Below are 22,591 nucleotides of genomic sequence, written 5' to 3'. Positions count from 1 at the left end.
TTATGTCCACTCAGATATTGATTGCCTGCTTCTTTTGAGACCTCAAATCTCTTTATAAATTTTTTTAACTCTCCCAATGACAACTTAAAATTGTCTCCATTTTTTTATGAATCTTTCTTCTCTCTTAAAAATTACACTGTCCAGCCCTCCACATTCCTGCTTCTTTTACTACTCAGAAGATAGATGGTATTTATTATAAACACTTTCATTCCAAAGCCTGATTGGCCATTCAGCCACATTTGACAATGTTGATAACTGGGTTTTTTTCTCCAGACTCTCTTCCTCCTTATCTTCCCTTAAGTTACATTCTGAGGCTTTTTTTCCTCCCTACTTGGCATTGCCACCTATTTACTTAAAGGGTTTTTCCTCCTAACTCACCCCCTACATATATCTTCATTCGCTAATATTTTTATACTCAGCTCCTGTCTCTTAATATATCCTCTTTCTCTTAGGAATTACCTTCACAACTAATATCTTTTTTTTATTTTAAAAAAAATTTTAACGTTTATTTATTATTGAGAGACAGAGTATGAGCATGGGAGGGGCAGAGAGAGAGAGACACAGAATCCAAAGCAGGCTCCAGGCTCTGAGCTGTCAGCACAGAGCCCCACGCAGGGCTTGAACTCACAAACTGTGAGATCATGACCTGAGCTGAATTTGGACACTCAACCGACTGAGCCACCCAGGCACCCCCCTCACAACTAATATCTTGAATCAGGTATCCACTCTTAACCTCTTTCACTTAAGTACCTTACAGATATATCAAATTCAGTCTATCCAAAAACCAAAGTCAACTTCCCACTAATTCTAGTCAAGGAAGGTACAAATAAATGGAAAGATACCCTATGTTCATAGATTAGAAGAATTAATAGTGTTAAAATGTAAATACTACCAAAAGCCATCTAGATTCAGTGCAATCCCTATCAAGATCACAGTAGCTTTTTTTTTTTTTTTTTAAGTAGAAAAAACACTCCTAAAATTTATATGGACCACAAAAGAGTCAGAGTAGCCAAAGAATTCCTGTGAAGAACAAAGCAGGAGGGATCACACTTCCTGATATCAAGCTGTAGTCACCAAAACAGGATGGTACTGGCATAAACACAGAGAGACCAATGTAACAGAATTGAAAGCCCAGAAATAAACTGAAGCATATACAGTTGACCAATATTTGGCAAAGGAGCCAAGAATACCCAATGGAGAAAAGATAGTCTCTTTAATAAATGGCGCTGGGATAATTGGATATTCACGTGTAAAAGAAGGAAACTGGATCCATATCTTATATCACTCACAAAAATTAACTCAAGATGGGTTAAAGATTTTCATGTAAAATCTGAAGCCATGAAAGTCCTGGAATAAAACATAAGAATAAAGCTCCTTGATATGGGTCTTGGTAATGACTTTTTGGATATGACACCTAAAGTACAAACAACAAAATAAAAATATGCAAATGGGATTACATCAAACTTAAAAGCTTCCATACAGCAAAAGAAATCATCTACACAGAAGAAAAAAAACAGACAACTTACAGAATGGGAAAATATATTTGCAAACCATATATCTGATAAGAGGTCACTGTCCAAAATATATAAAGAACTCCTACAACTTGGTAACAACAAAAAAATTTTAAAATGGTCAAAGGGCCTGAATAGACAAAAGGCCAACCAACAAGTACATGTACGAATACACATCACTAGTAATTAGGGAAATGCAAATTAAAACCACATTGAGATTACTTCACACCTGTTAGAATGGCCATCATCAAAAAGACTAAGAGATAACATGTTGGCATGGATATGGAGAAAAGGGAACCCTTGTGCATTGTTGGTGGAATTATAAATTGGTACAACTACTGTGGAAAACTGAGTAAAGGATCCTCAAAAAATCAAAACTAGAACTACCAGATGATCCAGTAATTTCACTTTTGGTAATATATCTGAAGGAAATGAATATATTAAATCAAAAAGGTATCTGTAACCCCATCGTTCGTAGCATTAGCCAAGATATAGAAACATGTCCTTCATTGGATGAAGGGATAATGGAACGTTATTCAGCCATTAAAAAATGAGGAGATCCTATCATTTGCAACAACATAGGCGGACCTTGAAGGCATTATGCTAAGTGAAATAAGTCAGACAGAGAATGACAAATACTGTATGATCTCACTTATATGTGAAATCTCAAAAACAACACCAAAATAAGAAACACCAAACTCATAGAAAGAGATGAGACCTGTGATTACCAGGGGCAGAGGGTAGGGAGATGGGGAATTGGAGGAAAGTGAGAAAAGGTACAAAGTTTTAGCTATAAGATAAATAGGTACTCTAAGGATGTAATGTACAACACAATGACTATAACACTGCTATGCAATATATAGAAGTTGTTGAGAGTAAATCCTAAGTTCTCATCTTAAGGGGATTTTTTTCCTTTTTTTAAATGTATCTATATGAAAAAATGGTCATGTTAGCTAAACCTATCGTGATAATTATATCATAATATATGTAAATCAAGCCATCATGCTATACACCTTAAACTTGTATGCCAATTATTTGCAGTAAAACTAGAAAAAAAAAGATAAGTTACGTGTTTATGTGGGGACTTGAATGTCACTATGTCTCATGAAATTAGTTTATTCATACTTGAAGTGAATCCTATCCTAAGAGACTTGGAAAAGACACAGGCATCTTTTGTTGATGTCAAATTTAAAGGTTAAAGTATTCTTGTTGATGCAAAAAATAAAAATAAAAACAAAGAAGGAGAAGAAGAACAAGAGCAAGAACTACTACGGGGCAAATACCTAAGAGAAGATGGGAATCAAGAGACATAAGCCCTGTGTCTTCTAGGGGATGCATTTCACCAGAAGCATCTGTATAGAATAGGCAGCTGTCTGACAGTTAACAAAGTAGACAGAGAGGGTGAGCACAGCTTTCAATAAAGTAACAGTTCTAGTGAGACAAGAGTTAAAGTTCATGGCCTGCCCTAGGAGGAGGACTCCATAGGCCAGGCACACCACTCTTACCTTGAGTTAGATCCACTCTATGAGTGAGGGTAAACCATAAATGAAACAGTCCTAAAATGGCCTAAAGCCCCACTTAGAATTATCTGAAACTGTGATTAAAGTATTTCAGAGTATTTTTCTAGCTGCCTACTATTGGCAAATCCTCTCTGGACAAAAATAATATATATGCAGGCTCAAACTATCACTAAAGTTTGCTGTATATAGTATCTGGCAAGCAACCCCAAATAACCAGCCATATGATGAAATAGGACAACATGACCAAAAACCAAGGTAAATCAACCACATGCAACAGAAATGGACTCATTGGAATTTAGAGAAAAGCTTAAAATAACAACTTGAGAAGCTTCTACTTTGGGAAAATGGAGCGGTTGTACTTTTTTTATATTTTTCTTGGTAATTACAATTAAAAATCTAGAACTATCTATAAACTATAAGAAGACTCAGAAAGAATCTTAGAAAGAAGAAGACAAACTAGCTCAAGATCTCAGGACCCAAGGAGCAACATGGTGGAAGTTCCCTGGGTTATGTTTTTGCCTTAAAAACCTTGTATTGGAGCTGAAGTAAGCTTCAATCCAGAAATGCCAGTAGGCACATACAAAAAAAAAAAAAAACAAAAAACAAAAAACAAAAAACATACCTGGACCAGGAAAGAGGAAGGCATAGGAAAACCTTCAGACAAACCTCCCATACTATAAGCCAGAAACCACATAAAAAATTGTGATTCCACTCTCAGCAAAGACCCATTGGAGAGCCCAGACTTTCATCCTTGCCAAGCTGTAATAAGGTTCCTGAACACTCCTTGTGGAATGGTGTCAGAGAGGCCAAGTAGGAAACTAGGATTTCCTTCCCACCAGGAGGTAACAAGCACCCCACCACTACAGCCACAGTGTCAGAGACCATGTGGGAATTTGGACTTCCTGCCCACCCAGCAGTAAAATGGTTTTACACTCTCTCCCCACCAGTATGGCATCAGAGAAGGCCTAGTAGAGTCGGGATTTTCACCATTGCCCAGCAGTTACAAGGCCACCCCTACCACAGTATCGGTGGAGAAGATGTGGGAAGCTGGAAGTTCTAGCACTAACAAAGTATCCACAGAGGCTAGTTTATCTTCACACAAAACTTGTAAATGAATGTTTATGGCAGATTTATTCATAACATCCCAAACTGAAAACAACCCAGATGTCCTTCAACAGGTAAACAAACTGCTAATCCATGTCATGGAATACTACCCAGCAATAAAAAGGAATGAGCTATTGATATAACAACCTGGATGAAAACTACAGAAAATTATACTGAATAGAAAAAAGCCAGTCTCAAAAGGTTATATACTGTGTGATTCCATTTATATAACATTCTTGAAGTGATAAAATCATAGAAATTGGGAACAGATTAGTAGTTTCTGGGGGAGAAAGAATGAGATGGCAGGGAATTAGGTGTGGCTATAGAACAGCAACATGAGTGATCCTTATGTAACTTCATTGCATCAATGTCAGTATCTTGGTTGTGATACTGTACTATCATTTTGCAAGATCCCATTATGAGACATTTCAGGAAACTAGACAAAGGGAATAACAATCTTTCTGAATTCTTTCTGACAACTGCATGTGAACCTACAATTATCTTAAAATAAAAAAAATCTATACTTAATATGTACATATAAATAAAAATATTTTGTCAGAGAACCAAAGCATACAAAAAATAACCTAAGTGAAAATTCTGTAACTGAAAAAATAAAATAACTGAAATTAAGAAATCAGTGGGTGGTATTAATAGCATTGTAGACACAGCTGAGGAAATAATTAGTGAACTGGAAGACAGATCAGAAGAAAATATCCACAGTGAAGCACAAGGAAACAAAGATGGAGAATACAAAAGATGGACTAAGAGCCATAGAGAATACAGTGAGTAGGTTTCACAAACATATTAGTTGCAGTTTGAGAAAAAAGGAGAGAGAAAATAGGGGAGTAGCAATATTAAGAATTTTCCAATATTGGAAAAAAGACATAAGTCCAAGAAACTTAAGATATACACAAACTCCATGGAGAAGCAAAAAAGAAAATAAATTCTAGGTACACCATAGTAAAATTGTTGAAAACAAAGGCAAAGAAAACATAAGCAGCCAGAGGTGGGAAAGAGGAGGGAGATAAGAGATATCTTTGGAGATATCTCCAAAGGAGCCAAAATGAAACTGACAGGTAAATTCTTAGCATAAATAGAAGCTAGAGGTTAATGATATCTTCAAAGTACTGAAAGAAAATAGGCTACAATGTACAGTATTCAAAAATGAAGGTGAAATAAAGACTTTTTCAGACAAAAAAAAAAAAAAATGGAGCAAATATGCTACCAGCAGATAGCACTGAAGAATTAAGCCAGAAGCAAAATGATCCCAGATTAAGTTTGAAGATACAGGAGGAAATAAAAAGTAATAGAAATGGCAAATAACATGTGAAAAAATCCTCTACATCATATGTCATCAGAGAAATGCAATTAAACAGCAAGCTATCACTACACACCTGTTAGAAAATCAAAATCTAGAACATTGACAACACCAAATGTTAGCAAGGATGTGGAGCAATAAGAACTTGCATTTCATTGCTGGTGGGAATGCAAAATGAGACAGCCAATTTGGAAGACAGTTTGGTAGTTTCTAACAAAACTAAACATACTCTTACCATATGATTCAGCAGTCATACTTTGTTATATTGTTTTGATCATCAGAGAGAAGAGGGGGTAGTCATTAGATAGTGCTAGGACAGTAGTTACTTACACAGTTGTACAATGTATTAGTTTCCTTTGATGCTGTAACATATCCCTACAAACTTCATGGCTTAACACCACATAAATTTATTGTCTAGTCCCCTGGAGGTCAGAGGTCCAAAATGGGTTTCACTGGGCTACAGTCAGGTATTTTCAGGGCTGCGTTTTTTCTGGGGGCTCCAAGTGAAAATCCATTTCTTTATCTTTGACAGCTTCTGGAGGGAACCTGCATCCTTTGGCTCATGACTCCTTCCTCAGTCTTCAAAGCCAGCAGCATAGCATCTTTAAATCTTTCTGTAATTTTGACTTCCTTTCTGCCTTCCTCTTCCTCTTTAAAGGATCCTTGAAATTACCTTGAGCCCTCTGGATAATCCGGGATTCTCTCCTTATTTTAAAGTCAGCAGATTAGAACATTTAATTATATCTGCAACCTTAATTTCTTTTTTCCATGTAACATAATGTATGTATAGGTTTTGGGGATTAGAATATGGACATCTTTGGTGGACCATTCTTCTGACTACTACACAAAAAAAAAATAAAAATCTGAACCCCTGCTTTACAACAAACACAAAAATCAATTCAGAGCGGATTAAAACCTTAACTATGAAAGTCAGTACTATAATACTTTCAGAAAATAGTATTGAAGAATATCTTTCTGACATTGAGGGAGGGCGTGTCTCAAACTAAATATGAACCTGGAAATCTTACAATAAAAGATTGAAAATTCAATTACGTTAATATTAAGAACTGTTTTCAGAAGAGTGGAAGTGTCCACTGTTAGAAACTAATTGGAAGCCCTATAACTGAAAAAAGACTAGTAGCGAAAATACGTAAAGAATTCCTACAAATTTGTGGAAAAATTAACCTATGATAAAGAAAAATAGTGAAAAGACTTGATTACTCAGTTCACAAAGATGACACTCAGCTGGCTAATGAACATTGGGTAAGGTGCTCAATCTTAATTAGTAACCAAGATCATGTAAAATGAAACCACAATAGGATATTATCTTTATAACCATGTGATATTGTGATTTGTAGCAAGAAATATACATTTGGTCTTCATCCCTGTTCCTGGCACAGAACTCCTCAAACCCTTATAAATTCTTAAGTGATACGGGCTCTTAGAGCATCTTTTGATCTAATGAAGTAATTCTGGGTAAGCTCCTGGATGGCTCCTGGCTTGGGGCTGGTCACCAGAAAGAACAAACCATGATTAGAAGTTTGAGGCCTCCGCCCCTTCTTCAGAAAGGAAAAGGGGGCTGGAAATTGAATTAATAATTGACCATGCCTATGTGATGAAACCTCCACAAGAATCCCAGTAGTATGGCACGTGGAGAGCTTTTAGGTTGGTAAACACAATGCCCACCTACCAGGAAAGCGACACACTCCATCTCCACTGGAACAGAAGTTCTTATGCTTGGAACCCTCCCAGATCTTGTCCTATGCATCTCTTCATCTGGCTGTCCATCTGTATTCTTTATCTTATCCTTTAATAAACTGGGAAATGTGTTTCCTTGAGTTCTGTGAACGGTTCTACCAAATAACTAAATGTAAAGGGGAGGGAAAGGTCAGTTTTTTGTCAGGTTGGACAGACTGTGTGTAACCTGGGGAACTAGTCCTTGCAGTTGGCATCTGAAGTGGGAAGGCAATCCCCTTACCTTGTGGGATCAGTGCTGTCCCTAGGTAGACGGTACCAGAGTTGAGCTGATTTGTAGAATACCCAGCTGGTGTCACAGAATTGCTGGGTGTGGGGAAACGCCACACGTCTGGTGTCAGAAGTGTTGTGAGTATGCTAGTCGTCAGAAGTGTGAGAGGAAAGAAGAAACACAGAAGGAGGATTGAGGTTTTTCCAATTCGAACCATTAAATAAGCAGAAATTTAGAAGATTGCTAATAACAAATGATCGCAAAAATGCAGAGCAACTAGAACCATCCATTGCTGGTGAGAGAAAAAAAAATTAGTTTATTCCTTTGGAAAACAAGTTAGCGTTGCCTAATAAGGTTGAAAATGCCTAGTTGCCTAGTTAGTTTTACCTACAAAACTTGAGAATACTTTGTCTCAGCAGTTCCATGCCTATGTGTATATCCTAGAAGCTCTTCCACATGTATTCCCAGAGACTTATACAAGAATAATCCATAGCAGCAATGTTTATAAGAGCCAAAATCTAGGAACTTTAGTTCATTAATAAAAAAATGGATAAATTGTAGTAGAATAATACTATGCCAAAGTAAAAATACATGAATAACAACTGCATGCATCAGTGTAGACAAATTTTGTTCGTATAAAAGTCACAGGAAAAACTTGAAGATGGTTCCATTTATACAATTTGAACAAGCACAACTGTATAACTGTTTAGGAGTATAAATATATGGCAAACAAGAAAAATGTAAGAATGGAAAATACAAGCAAGATTCAGTATTTTAGTTTCCTATGGGGGGGCATTTGACTATATACAGCATGGTGGCTATAGTTAATAATATTGTATTGCATACTTGAAAGTTGCTAAGAGAGTAAATCTTAAAAGTTCTCATCACCAGGAAAAAAAAACAAACAAACTGTTTTTGTAACTATGTATGGTGCATGTTAACTGGGCGTGTGATCATTTCACAGTGTATACAAAAATCACATTATTATGTTGTATACCTGAAGCTAATATAATGTTATATATCAATTATACCTCAAGTTTTTTTTTAAAAATGTGAACACTAAAGGCAGAAAATAAGATTACCTAATTACATCTTTCTAATTTTGCTTAATTTGTTTTCCTTGTTAGCTAAAGTAGTTTTCAAGTGATATACTCTTAGAATATCTGAAACATTATTTTAAAAGTTTAATTGTTTATAGCCTAAAGTTAGAACTGAACTGTTTCATGGACTTAAATATAGCATTTTTACTCTGTTAATTTTAATTGTGATTGAGCATTTAACATTTGTCTTCAAATTCAATAATTTATAGAAAACTCTTCATTTTATAATAAGTCCTTATCTGGAAACTTTCTAAGAGGAATAAAATACCAAAGGAGTTTCATGATGTAAAAATCTCTTCAAACACTTGGAAAGAGAGCAGGAAATATATACACTTTACTCAGTTATTATTTCATGATCAATATGGTATCAGCTATATAATAAATATTGTAATTTTTGATACCTATAATTGTCCTATTACCTAGTTTAATTTTTATTTTTGTTTTGCTGTAATCAAATAAAAAAGTTATAAACCAGGTCATGAAAACTGGCTCACAAAATTAAAACTACTTAATCCATTATGTGTGGCCAAATTGAAGTTAGGAAGTCTGTATCTTTTAAATTTAAGAGTAGTTTGAAGATTTTCAGAGTTCCCTTAACCAGTCTCCATTTTCAGCAAAATGTGGATCTCAAGTATTTCAGTATGTATTAGCATAAAAAAGGCACAAAATAATTAATTTTAGAAGTATTTTGTAGTGATAGAGAAACTGGATTTTGTCACTTTCTGTCCTGCATGTGCTTGTTTTCACTTATTTGGTATACATCTACTTCACATTTTCCTAAAATTTCCTACATTAATTTTGCTTCTTTGGGGAGTGCTACATGTAAACCATGTTCTTACAATTGTATTTTTGGAAAAGCATGTGGGTGGTGTTGGATTCACTTGAGTAGAATTTTAATTAGATCTACTGCATTCACTTTTATTAAAAGAAAGAATACTAATTCCTTTTTAGCATGCTGACCATGCTTTATTCTGACAGAGGGCCCCCTTTTAATTTGTTCTTGAAGTTCCATAATTTGTCTTTCAGAAACAGTCATGTCACTTTTCTAACTTCAAAATGTTTGATAATTCCTTTTCTTTGTACTCAAAAACTAAAATATCCTTATTATGGCATTCAAGGCCATTTCTGATCTGTCACTAAGATCCTTTGCAGCCTAATCCATCACCCCATTTTCCCTCCTCTGTACTCCAAGAAGCTGTCCATGCAGAATGTCCTGGTACACTGGCTTATTCATCATTTCCCATGCAATTAATTTTATGCCTTGTATGCTTCCTTGGAGCTCCTCTATCTACGTGGAATATTCTCCTCATTTCTGCCACCCCTTCCTTCCACAACCTCTGGCAGGTGGAATCTAGGCATTCTTTAAAACCCAGGTTAGACAACCTCTCTGATACTTTTCTTTTCTCTTTCTCACCCTCTTCTCTTCTGCCATAGGATTTAATCTGTGACTTACTGCTCTGATTGAACCTGACAGTACAATTAATTGTTTGTGTCTGCTCCTCTACCCCCTAGTGAGTTCCATGATGGCCAGTTTTCATTTTTATTAAATGAAATGATGCATCATAAGAGCACATGTGGTTAAGAACACAGATTCTGAAAATCCTTTGGGGACTCCATATTCCCATTCAACTATCTTTTATCTGTTCTTTACTGGAAAAAGTCCTTTGAAACTTCTTTCCCTTTTATTCTTGAATTCCAGTCAGATTTTACTTCCATCAGTCCATCAAATCACCCTGGCAGGGGCACTAATGACCCCATGTTTCTAAATTACATGGTCACCCACAACTATATGGTCAGCTAATCTTCACAAAGCATGAAGAATTCCAATGAAAAAACACAGTCCCTTCAACAAGAGGTGTTGGGAAAACTGGATGGTGACACACAGAAAAATGACACTGGACCACTTTCTTACACCTTACACAAAAATAAATTCAACATGGATGAAAGACCTAAATGTGAGACCGGAAACTACCAAAATCCTAGAGGAGTATACAGGCAGCAACCTCTTTGACCTCACCCGTAGCAGTTTCTTACTAGACATGTCGCTGAAGGCAAGGGAAACAAAAGCAAACATGAACTGTTGGGACCTCATCAAAATAAAAAGCTTCTGCACAGCAAAGGAAGCAATCAGCAAAACTAAAAGGCAACCTACATAATGGGAGAAGATATTTGCAAATGACATATCTGATAAAGGGTTAATATCCAAAATCTATAAAGAACTTATCAAGCTCAACACCCAAAAATCAAATAACCCGGTTAAGAAATGGGCAGACATGAATAGACACTTTCCCAAAGAAGACATCCAGATGGCCAATAGACACATGCAAAGATACTCAACATCACTCTCACACAGAGTAGATACAGTCCTTCAACAACTGTGTAGTCTCTACCATCAAAATATGTCTAAAATTCTACCACTTTTCACCATCCTCAGGGTCACTACTCTGGTCTAAACTTCTCCTCTAGATTATTGTAATAACTTCCTAATTGCTCTTCCTGCTTTTATTTTCACCACCTGTAGTATGTAAGATGTACATATCTATTATATCTGTTATACATAAGATACATAACTATGTTTTGGATCTAATAATTACACAAAAACTCATAAAACATACAAGTTTTGTTTTCTGGAACCTATACCTATTCAAACAACTATTATTTCAAAGCAGTGATGAAATAACACGAGTGGAAAAAGGATACGGGCTGGAGAAATTCAAAACTAGAAAACATGATATTAGTGATGTTACCAAAAAGAATACATAATTTGAGCTTAGTCATATAAGATGGCTGTAGCTTAACTAAGCAGAAGAAGAGAGTGGAGAACCTTATAACCATTAGGAAGTGAGTGAATGAGCAAATGCACCAAGACATAAATATGGAGAATAGTCTGAAACAATGAGTAGAGAAAACTGAATTCTGGATTATAATGGGAAAATGTGGGTGTAGCCAGAAAATAATAAACCCTGATTGCTTAATTAAGGAGTTTCAAATTTATCCCAAGAAATGGCAGGTGTATGGAAATTTTGGGGGGTGGGGAAGTAATACATAAAAATGTTCCTCTAAGAAACTATCGTGAAAATATAGGCAGCAAGGAAGGAGACAGACTTCAATCTTAAAGGACATGAAGTACTAATAAGTGGAATTGAGGTGGCCATCTAGAAATGGAGCTGCAAGAATATATTTGAGATATATTTCAAAGGAAGAATTCAAAGTTCAAAGGAACTTCATGTCTGATTAATCAGAGGGATTAATATTTATATTGCCAAGAGTAAATGAGCTTTTATTCATTGATTTTGATAACTTGGAAGTGGTGAATTTTTTATTCCCTAGATTTTTATATTTTACCTCAGTTGCAACCCAAATTATGTGATGTGATAGTCTCACATTTCATTATTTAAATTCAAAACCATCTCATGATATTTTGTTTAAACTGTAGTGAAAATCTGCAGGGCATAAATGAGATCAAGTCAGACCCAACTCAGCATATGGTGTTTTAATGGCTGGCATTGAAGGAGTTCTCTTTGCATAGCTGTTGAATTATCGCCACCATTAGCAGGTGTTGCAATGAAATATGAACTGTAATGTTGCCAATAAAATTAAGTGTGTTTTATAGCATAATGGAAACTTTTGAAAGACCTATAGTTTCCTTTAAAAATTAAGCTTTTAAATACTGTTGATAAGTTATTTCTCATATATTGTCTTCCTAATACTGTTTCCCACTACTGTGTGTTGAAGGAATTCTCAGAAGCAGATCTTAAACACTTTATAATATGGAACCTAAAAATGTTTATAAAAATATTAACACATTTTTATCAAATCTGAAGCTTGTGCCACGTAGACAGAAGGTATTTAAAAATATTTCATGATTTAATTTGCAATCATCTATAATTTAAACTGGAAAAACTAAAAAGTGATTTACTTTTGTTTTGCAGTGATCGGCATGTTGGTAAAATTTATTCCAAATCCTCTTCCTTTCTGGACTATGCCAGAAAGTCTCTAAAGAAGCTTGGGTTAGATGAGTCCAAGGTCAGTATATGATTGCTGTTTTTATTTAAAAAAAAAAAAACAAACACAAAACAGAAGAACTTCTATGGAATAATGAATTGAGATGATACAAAATAATTTGCCTTCTACTTTCCTCCCATTTGTGAAAAACATCTACATTACATTGAAATCATACCACCATTTCCTTTATTCCAGTTCACCTTTCCAGTCAATGTGGGTGCTTTGCTGTTGTACATCTCTTGAGAGATTCCCCCTTTAGGTTTATTCAGGTAATATGTATTAATTCTCAAATCAAAAACAGAGTTAAAAACAAGATAACAGAACAAATGGGAATTATAAGTAAGGTAAGAGTAATGAGACAAAAAACTGCATTTATTTAAAGATTGTATAATTAGTTAAAATTAAAAATCTTAAATTCTAAAAGCCTTTGAATGGGAGAATCCTGGAAAGTATAACATAATAGGCCGCCCAAGCTAATAATTGAGTTTGATGTCAAAGATAAAGTGGTAAGCTGGTTGGCTAGTAGTAACAAATATTCTAACACTGAGAAAAAAAATAAACTCTCAATTCAAATGCGTTATTGAGTAAAATATTAAGTTGAACTTGGATCACTCTGGTATTTTGAATTGATATTAAATGGAAATAAAGAATAAAATAGCTTTTTAAAGGAATGAAATGGATTTCTTGAAAAGGTGGTACAGATATGATTATATTGTATCAAAGCTAAAAAGTATTGTTATTTATTCTACCAGTTGTTCATTTACTCCCCAGTTACTTTATTATTTAAAGCCATTAGACTGTTAATAATCATACCCCTCCTCTATAAAATAACTGTTCAAAAGCACTTCTAACTCATGATTTAAGATCAAAGGAGGTAATATACGCAAAATACTGAGCACAATGTTTTTACATAGTAAATGCAAACAGAAGTTTTAGTTCATTTAGTTTTTATATATAGTTTTATTATATGTTATAAATGTTATATATGTTAGTATACTTTTATATTAATATTATAATTAATAATATTGAGTTTTATGTATATTTTTTATTCTGATCTTTGTATACGTTCTACTAGTAATAACACAATTGATAATGACTCTTGTCAATATTTTTATTTAGTCACCAAACAAAGGTCCTTCTAGTCTTACATAAATGAATGACAATAGATAATTTTTGTCCTAGTCATTTTATTTCTGGGTATTTATTTATTTATTTATTTGTAATTCATTCTTGAGCAGGGGGAGGGGCAGAGGGGGAGAGAGAGAGAGAGAGAGAGAGAGAGAGAGAGAGAGAGAGAGAGAGAATCCCAAGCAGGCTCCGCACTGTCAGCACTGCCAACCATGGGGCTCAAATTCACGAACCATGAGATCATGACCTGAGTCAAAATGAAGAGTCCGACGCTTAACTAACTGAGCCACCCAGGTGCCCTTTATTTCTGAGTGTTTTTTTTTTAATGTTTTTGGGGCACCTGGGTGGCTCAGTGGGTTGAGCGTCTGACTTTGGCTCAGGTCATGATCTCACGGTCTGTGAGTTCGAGCCCCACGTCAGGCTCTGAGCTGTCAGCACAGAACCTGCTTCAGATTCTGTGTCTCCCTCTCTCTCTGCCATTGCCCCACTCATGCTCTATGTCTCTCTCTCTCAAAAATAAATAAAGATTTTAAAAAGTGTTTTTAATAAATCAGACAGGTTTTCCTTCCAGTTAGTCTTATTTAGTATATCTTTGTTCCATGTCTCAATTTTATGTCTTGCAGTAATGTCAAGCACACAAACCAAAGCATTATTTTCACAGATGAAGAGCTAAGTTTTTACTTAAACTAAAAGTATATTAAAAAATAAAAATAAAAAAAATAAACTAAAAATATATTACCCTTTGCCAAAAACTAAGTAGCAAAAATCCAGAAAGAATGTTACTTATCCTTGTTGATAGCTTTCTCTTCCCAGGTTTGTCTTTAATAATAACTGTAGTAAATGTTCCTTGATATGTTCCTTATTATATTACAGAAAGGAATATTAATAATAGCTAATAGTTACTAAGCACTTGTTATGTGGTAGTTATTATGCTAAGAACATCACAACATTATCTCATTTACTCTTCATAAAAACACTTATGGTAGATACTATAATTATTACGAATGTAAAGATCTAGAAAGAGAGGTGTCAAAAAAGAGAAGTCATTTTGCCAGAGTCAAAGCAATTAGTGGAGGTGGAACTTGAACACAGATTCAGCTAACGTCAAAACCTCAAGTGTTAACCGCCACTATACTGAGAAATGAAAGTAAAAACAAAAGAAACAAAGACTAATGTAGATAAGTATCACCATGTAAAATCAGTCTTAAATTATTCCTTGTATTAGTTAATAAAGGCAATAATAGTGTCCCACTGATTTTCTCCTAAAACTATTTAAGCTCATTAAGAACAAATATATCAGATAAAATGGGTTGGAAGATGAAAAGGAACAAGAAACCCAAGCTGGAGGACTTAGACGGAAGAAGGTATAGAGCAAAACAGTAAGGTATTTAAAAGGATACACTGGTGAAAGGAAGCAAATAGATGAGTACATGTTTTGTGGGTGGGAGGTTGATTTTAATTTTAAGCAAGAGGAATGAGAAAGTTGTATCTGTCAGATCAGACTAGTTGGAAAGGATAAACCAAAATTAGGTTTTTGACCCAGTACAAATTCCTATTATTTTTCTCCCACATAATCAAGTATCAATGCTCAAATTAAAGTTTTGACAGTAAGCACAATGAAAAGAGATTTGTGTATGGTTTCATTTTAAAAATGAAATGAATTTTCACATGAGAGTCTAAGCACTGAAAAGTATCAAAACAATTTAAGTTTAAAAAATTAAGGGGGGCCAGGATGGCTCAGTAGGTTAAGTGTCCGACTCTTGATCTCGACTCAGGTCATGATCTCACAGTTGTGGGATTGAGCCCTATGTTGGCTCTGCACTGGGTGTGGAGTCTGCTTACGACTCTCTCTCTTTGTCTCCCCCTCTCCCCTGCTGTCTCTCTCTCTCTCAAAAATTAAAAGAAAGTAAAAAAAAAAGTTTAAGATATTAAATATACCATAATATCTAATAATTTATTGATAAACTTATATATATATAATTGGAAGTGTGAATGCATTGATGTTTTTCTAAACTTTTAAAGCAAGTCTCTTCATATTCAAAACTATGTAAGCAAGTAAAGTGTGTAGAAAATATCTTTTAACATGCTCTGGATACATTTTTAGTTATAAGAAATCATGTTAAATGTATGGAAGTAAACAGAAAACATTCCCAGACAAATTATCATTTCAAAGAAGACCAAAGCTGCATATGCTGGATATGTAGGTGGCTCATACACAGCTTAAAAGCTTAGCCCATAATTCCGATAGTCAGTTGTGAGAGACCGCATTGGCATTTTCTCTTAGAGCAGGATTTGGCAGCGCTACTGACATTCGGGTAAGTCTTTGTTGTGGGGGGCTGTCCTGTGCCTTGAAGGATGTCTAGCAGCATCCCTGACCTCTACTCATTAAATGTCAGTGGTAGAACCCTAATGGTATAAAGAGTCTCTAGACATTCATTGCCAAAAATTACCGGGGGGGGGGGGGGGCGGTGCAAAATCCTCACTTCTCACCACCCCCATTGAGGTCCACTGTGTCCGAGCATTTGTCATCTTAGTGATTCAATTTGCAGTCATCTAACATTTCTATTATAAACCCCATATATTTTTTAAATGCATTTTAGATGTTACACCGAGAAACGTGAAGGAAAGTAGGGAAGAAGCAATGATTCTGTTCTTATATTTTGAACACGTTGTATTCAAAACAGTCCCCCCGCCTTGATCTTTCATTTTGTTTCACTCTAATCACTTATAGGTGATATAACTTCAGCCCAGTATAAAATATAGGTCTATTTAAGCAGAGTGTTTAAATTCCATAGTAAAGTTAAGCCTAACTCTGTAACTACTCAAAACCGTAAATTGTGGCAGAACATCAGCTACAGTAAGTCTACTGTTTATAATTAATGAATTTCTTAGAATGAAACATTACAGTAAATTTCTTGTAGCGTTCAATTACTTCTTTATAAAAGAAGTATTTTAATAGGACTTTAAAACGTCTAAAATATTAACATCCTAATGATTAGCTTTACCTAAATCTTAAAAAGATTAGGTATTCTCAAACTTTATCTTCTGTACCAAACTTGGGCGTCTCCCCAAATTTCAGAAAATTTCAAAATTGTCTTTTTTTTTAATGTTTATTTTTGAGAGAGAGAGAGAGAAAGAAAGAAAGAAAGAAAGAAAGAAAGAAAGAAAGAAAGAAAGAAAGAAGAAAGAAAGAAAGAAAGGAAAGGAAAGAAAGGGGTGGGGAGGGACAGAGGGAGAGGAGACACAGAATCCAAAGCAGGCTCCAGGCTCCGAGCTATCAGTACAGAGTCTAACACAGAACTCATACTCAGGAATCGCAAGACCATGATCTAAGCTGAAGTCGACACTTAACCGACTGAGCCACCCAGACACCCCTCAAAATTGTCTTTAAGTTTTCTCGATTTCTTCATGGTCCATAGCATTTTGCCTTCTTTTGTCAATTGACATTACTTTTCTGCCTTCCTGTCTCTCTCCCCCAGCTTATATTGCATGCACACAAATGCACAATTGCACACACACACTGTATCTTTTGGATTTCAAAAGCATCAGTACTGGTATCATTTGCTAGACAAGGAATAAACTGGAGTATTTGTTTATGAGAAGAGAGAAAAGGAGCTTATAATGTTCTAGAGTTTGTGTGTTATATAATGAGTACAAAAATAAATGAAGTTAACTTCAGATACTGAAAAGTGGAAAAAAAGACAATAAAAACTGATGATTTGATGGGGATGGTGTAGTGTTGAATGGGCAGAGTTGAAAACTACTAAGCTAGAACCTTAATGGAAGTAAATAAAGGGTAATTTGTGTATTTTTTAATGGATAAATTATTAAGTTCTTTTTGAGAAATTTAGAACAGCAGTGTGTAAGGACAAACTCCATTCCTGGGAGAAAACACAGAGTGGAGATAGCCCTGAAGCTGAGGAACAGCTTTGATTTTTGGCAGACTTTGCAAGTCCACAGCTTTCTGATCAACCTTGCACTGCTGTGTAATCTCATATTTCTCCTTCTCTGTGTTGAAGATCTCACCTTCCTGGTGTCTGAGTTTACACAGCTTCTTCTTCTAGAAGTAAACTAGAAGTAAACATCAGTGAGATGTTTTGGGTTTTCATACTGCTGGTATCAGTTTTGGTGGAGGTGGCGATGACAGATGTCAGGTGTGTTCTATGCAGAGGAACTCGATGGAGGGCCAGAGGTCAAGTCACAAGTGGCAAACCACTGCTCATTTGCTTAACGAAAACTACCCTCTTGCCTGTGTGGTACCCAGTGAGGATGATTAAAATGGTTCCAGGAGTGATGCTACCTCGCAGTTTTCTCACTAGCTACCTGAAAGATTTTTTTGCCATGGCTCAACAGCTTTCAAGGCACATCTTCTGTAGGATAATACCTAGGCATTTTACAACATTTAACTACTTGGGTGCTACCATTCTTGTCACCACCAACTAGTTTTCTGACAGTAGGAAGAGTCTTCTCCTTTTTCTTCTCAACCTTGGATTTAGCTGCTGAATACTTCCTCTTATACATGGCCTTTCTGGAATACACAGCCGTTCAAGAATATCTGCCAATTCCTCTGACCAGGGCAGGGTTTTGGCTGTAGTGGGGCTTCCCCTTTGGCATTTTAGCCTTGAGGCTACCCTTCTTTTTTTTTAATTTTTTTAATGTTTATTTTTGAGAGAGAGAGATACAGACTGTGAGTGGGGGAGGCTCAGAGAGAGAGAGAGAGAGAGAGAGAGAGAATCTGAAGCAGGCTCCAGGCCCTGAGCTGTCAGCACAGAGCCCATCGCGGGGCTTGAACCCATGAACTGTGAGATCATGACCTAAACCTAAATCAAGAGTCTGACATTTAACCAGCTGAGTCACCCAGGTGCCCCCCTAAGATGGCAAAGGGCAATAAAGGATAATTTAGAAAAATATTCTTAGATATGTTTCCACAATGGGTCAGCAAAAGGAAAATTTTTGAGACCAAAGTCATTTAGTTATTCATCAAAAACCATTTATTTTGAAAAATCTCCAATGTGTCAAAAACAGTGTAAACTCTGGGGCTACAAAGATAATTAAAATATAACCCTTTTAAAAAGAAAATAATTATGGGGCAATTGGGTGGCTCTGTCAGTTGAGCCTCCAACTTCAACTCAGGTCATGATCTCATGGTTTGTGAGTTCAAGCCCCACATTGGGCTCACTGCTGTCAGCTCAGAGACCTCTTGGGATCCTCTGTTCCCCTCTCTCTGCCCTTCCCCCGCTTACACTCTTTCAAAAATAAATAAACATTAAAAAAAAAAAGAAAACAATTACAATATAGCATGAACCTACAACAATAGACACATGTATAAACTAGTGTGGAGGCATAGAGAAAGAAGTGACTCACTCTGCCTATGTAGATTTCACGAACAACATGTGGTGCCTTAGCTTGGTCTTAAAGGATGCAGAGGAGTTCATCAAGCAGACAAGGTGTGAAGGTAGGGAGCAATGAATTAATTGTAGGTATGCAGGGGTGGGTATGCTTCTTCAAAAATACACAGATGTGAGAAACCTGATTCTGAACTCAGCAGTGCTGGAGCACAAAGCAAGCAGGAGAGGCAGAAGTGAGAGATGAGGCTATAGGAGTGAGCACATGTGGAGAGGCCAGGTAAACTTATTTTTGGGTGTTAAATCAGGGGTTAATCCAAGGTAAGAATAATCACCAGGTGGTTTAAATACAGGTGAGAGGACAGGAATTGTTCCATAGGAAAGCCAACAACAAATGTAGGGAGCTCATGAGCTCTTCCATGTTGTAATATGTCTCTAAGTGATATTGAACTGCTTTGACATGTGCATTATGCCCATAAGTAAATCCTGGCTGCTTTTTGCAACCACCATGGTAATAATTGATTCACAGGAGAATCATCAAGGCATTAAAGCCATTGGGTAAAATGTTTATGGGGGAACAGGATATTTACACAGACTCACATTACCTCCCACAGATTTTTTATTCATTTCAAAAAGTAGATAAACCTTCAAAGTTAGCATCACCAATAATGAACAAACTGACATTGTCCAACTCATCAGGCGATGCATTGGAAAGGATACAGCATCACTTATGTAATATTCTTGCCAAAAATGAATAACGAATCTACTCATGAGAAAACACTCAGACAACTAGACTTTTCAAAATATGTCCGTATCAGATAGTAAAGGAAACCATGAACCATCAAGGAAAAGGCACCCTACTGAATGGGAAAAGATACTCACAAATGATATATCTGGTAAGGAGTTAACATCCAAAATATATAAAGAACTCATACAACTCAATATCAAAAAAAAAAAAAAACTGATTAAAAAATGGGCAGAGGGCCTGAACAGATTTTTTTCAAAGAAAACATACTGATGGCCAATAGTCACATAAAATGATGCTCGATGTCACTAACCATCAGGGAAATACAAATTAAAACCACAAGGAAATATCACCTCATACCTGTCAAAATAAGTAATATCAAAAACACAAGAAATAAAAAGTATTGGTGAGGAGGTGTAGAAAAGGGAAGCCTCATGCACTGTTAGGAATGTAAACTGGTGCAGACACTCTGGAAAACAATATGGAGTTTCCTCAAAAAATTAAAAATAGAACTACCATACAATCCAGCAATTCCGCTGCTAGGTATTTATCTGGAAAAAGAAAAACACAAAAACATGAATTCAAAAAGATGTACACACCGCTGTTCCTCTTGGCATTATTTATAGTAGCCAAGATGTAAAAATAACCTAAATGTCCATAAAGAGATGAATGGATACAGAAGATATGGTGTGTGTGTGTGTGTGTGTGTGTGTGTGTGTGTGTGTGTGTGTGTGCGTGTGTATCATTCAGCCATAAAAGAGAATGAAATCTTGCCATTTACAACATGAATGATCTAGAGAGTATTATGTTAAGTAAAATAAGTCAGAGAAAGATAAATACCTTATGATTTCACTTATATGTGGAATCTAAAAAACAAAGAAAACAAAACAGAAACAGATTCAGAGATACAGAAAACAAATTGGCAGTTGCCAGAGGGAAAGGGAGCAGGGGATGCACAAACTAGTTGAAGGAAATTAAGAGGTGCAATTTTCTAGTTATAAAATAAATAAGACTCAAGGATGTAACATATAGCATAGGGAATGTAGTCAATATTACTATAACAGCTTTGTATGGTGACAGATGGTAAGTGGACTTACTGTGGTAACCATTTTTAATGTGTATAAATGTTAAATTAGTATGTTGTACACCTGAAACTAATACCATATTGTATGTCAATTATTCTCCAATTAAAAACTATATATATCAATTTCATAAAAGACAAGACTTGAGGAACTGTTCCAGATTAAATGGGAGTAGAGATACAATGTCCTATCCCAGATGGGATTCTTAAAAAGGTGGAGTGGTAGGAGAGTCCATAAAAGGATTATTAGGACAAATGGTAAAATTTTAATATAGAATATGTAATAGACACCAATATTGGATCAATGTTGAATTAATGAATTTGATTATTCTAGTTATGTAAGAGCATATCTTATTCCTAGGATCTACTTGCTGAAGCATTTAGGGGTGAAGGGTCATGACATCTGTAATTTACTTTCAAATGGATCAGCAATAATAATAATAATAATAATAATAAATGGATGGTTAAAACGAATATGGCAAAATAGTAATGATTAGTGAATTTAAGTAATAGGTATATAGATGTTCGTTGCACTTTCTGCAGCTTTAATTAAAAAAAAAAATTGGAAACACAAATCCACCAAACCCAAAGGAAATGAACCTTACACAAAGTAAATACAACAAAAGGTTTTGGAGAATTAAAAATATAGCCTGTATTAATACTGAGAAGGGTAGGAGCCAATTAGAGAAGATAAACTTCTTCTGGGAAAGGACAGAAATTGTTTCAGGTCTTTTGAGAGGCCTTTACCAGATGCTGTCCTCAGAGATGCTGTGGCCCAGTCTAGGCCTGCCTATCAGTCTCATACAAGTGTATTTTGTGCTGCCACTAACCTTGACCCCTGCTGACTGTGACTCGCCTGCCAAAGCTGCCAGCCACCAGCTGTCAAAAGCCACATTTGGGCAGATTCCTCACTTACCAATCAATCCATCCTCTTGCCTTGCATAAAATATTAATCATTGTTCACATTTTATAATTATAATTCTACATTTTAGGAAAACAGTACAGTAAGCACGTAAAATATCAGTATAGTTTATATTCAGATCATCTTTTCTAATGCTTCTTTGTAGAAAAGTGCTCTACGTTAGAATTCATACCTTAATGAACTTGATTTTTTTCCTATTGGAAAATAGGTGTGAAGGATCCCATTTTAATAATACTTTTCTTAAGTGTCATGGCAGACCATCTCTTTACTATTTGTTTATATAGAATTGTCAGTAGTCAAAATTACCACAGAGTAAAGTTTGTTGTATAATCATTTTATATGCCAAGTTCTTCCAGTTCATGGATGCTCATTTTATTTAGTAAACTGTGGCTTTATAAAATAATAATAATAATAAGGAAGGAAGGAAGGAAAGAAGGGAAAAGCTCAGAACAAAATTAATTGGAAGGTTATTCCAAAATTTCAGTGCACTTTGGGAGAAAAAGAAAAATCATAGGATAGTGATTTGAAGATCACTTTTCTGGGAACTATGTTGTAAATTATTCCTCTTTCTAGAAGCTCAGTAGTGCTTATCTCTCATACCAGGACCTAAGAGTCCTGAAGAATTCATTTCCTTGCAAGAATGTCATTTGTCTGTGTATTATATCTAGCAGTATACATTGATGTTGTATGTGACAGGATTCTAGGGCTTTAACTGAGTACTTTGTTCAAGTGCTTGAGCAGCTCAAATACTGCCTCCTTAGGAAAATTTTGGCCCTGCTTATAGGTGGTTCCTTTCATGCAGTCAGGTAAGCACTAATGAGTTTTGGGAGCTTTAAAGAGTCCTGT

General features: G+C 35.5%; 1 protein-coding gene and 1 pseudogene across 9 annotated transcripts in view; one reads left to right on the top strand and one right to left on the bottom strand.

Annotated features, from left to right (window-relative positions):
* METTL25 (methyltransferase like 25) overlaps positions 1 to 22,591 on the top strand; it is a 155,980-nt gene that overhangs the window by 88,509 nt on the left and 44,880 nt on the right. For 7 of the 9 annotated variants that reach the window (XR_009265499.1, XR_009265500.1, XR_009265496.1 and 4 more), the window contains exon 9: positions 12,452 to 12,545. Coding sequence is in view for 3 of the 9 variants with exons in the window: in XM_058741892.1 (XP_058597875.1) it covers positions 12,452 to 12,545 (94 nt within the window). In the remaining 6 variants the exon portion in view is untranslated. Of the gene's footprint in view, positions 1 to 959; positions 3,628 to 5,985; positions 7,283 to 12,451; positions 12,546 to 22,591 lie in introns of those variants that run through there. The other 2 variants (XM_058741894.1, XM_058741893.1) reach the window with 2 other exon arrangements.
* On the bottom strand, positions 17,500 to 20,851 carry LOC131483702 (large ribosomal subunit protein eL6-like; annotated as a pseudogene).

Source organism: Neofelis nebulosa, chromosome 8 (genome assembly GCF_028018385.1).
Source record: "Neofelis nebulosa isolate mNeoNeb1 chromosome 8, mNeoNeb1.pri, whole genome shotgun sequence".
NCBI lineage: Eukaryota > Metazoa > Chordata > Mammalia > Carnivora > Felidae > Neofelis > Neofelis nebulosa.
The sequence above is the reverse complement of the archived record's forward strand: the minus strand, read 5'-3'. Positions and strand labels throughout refer to the sequence as shown.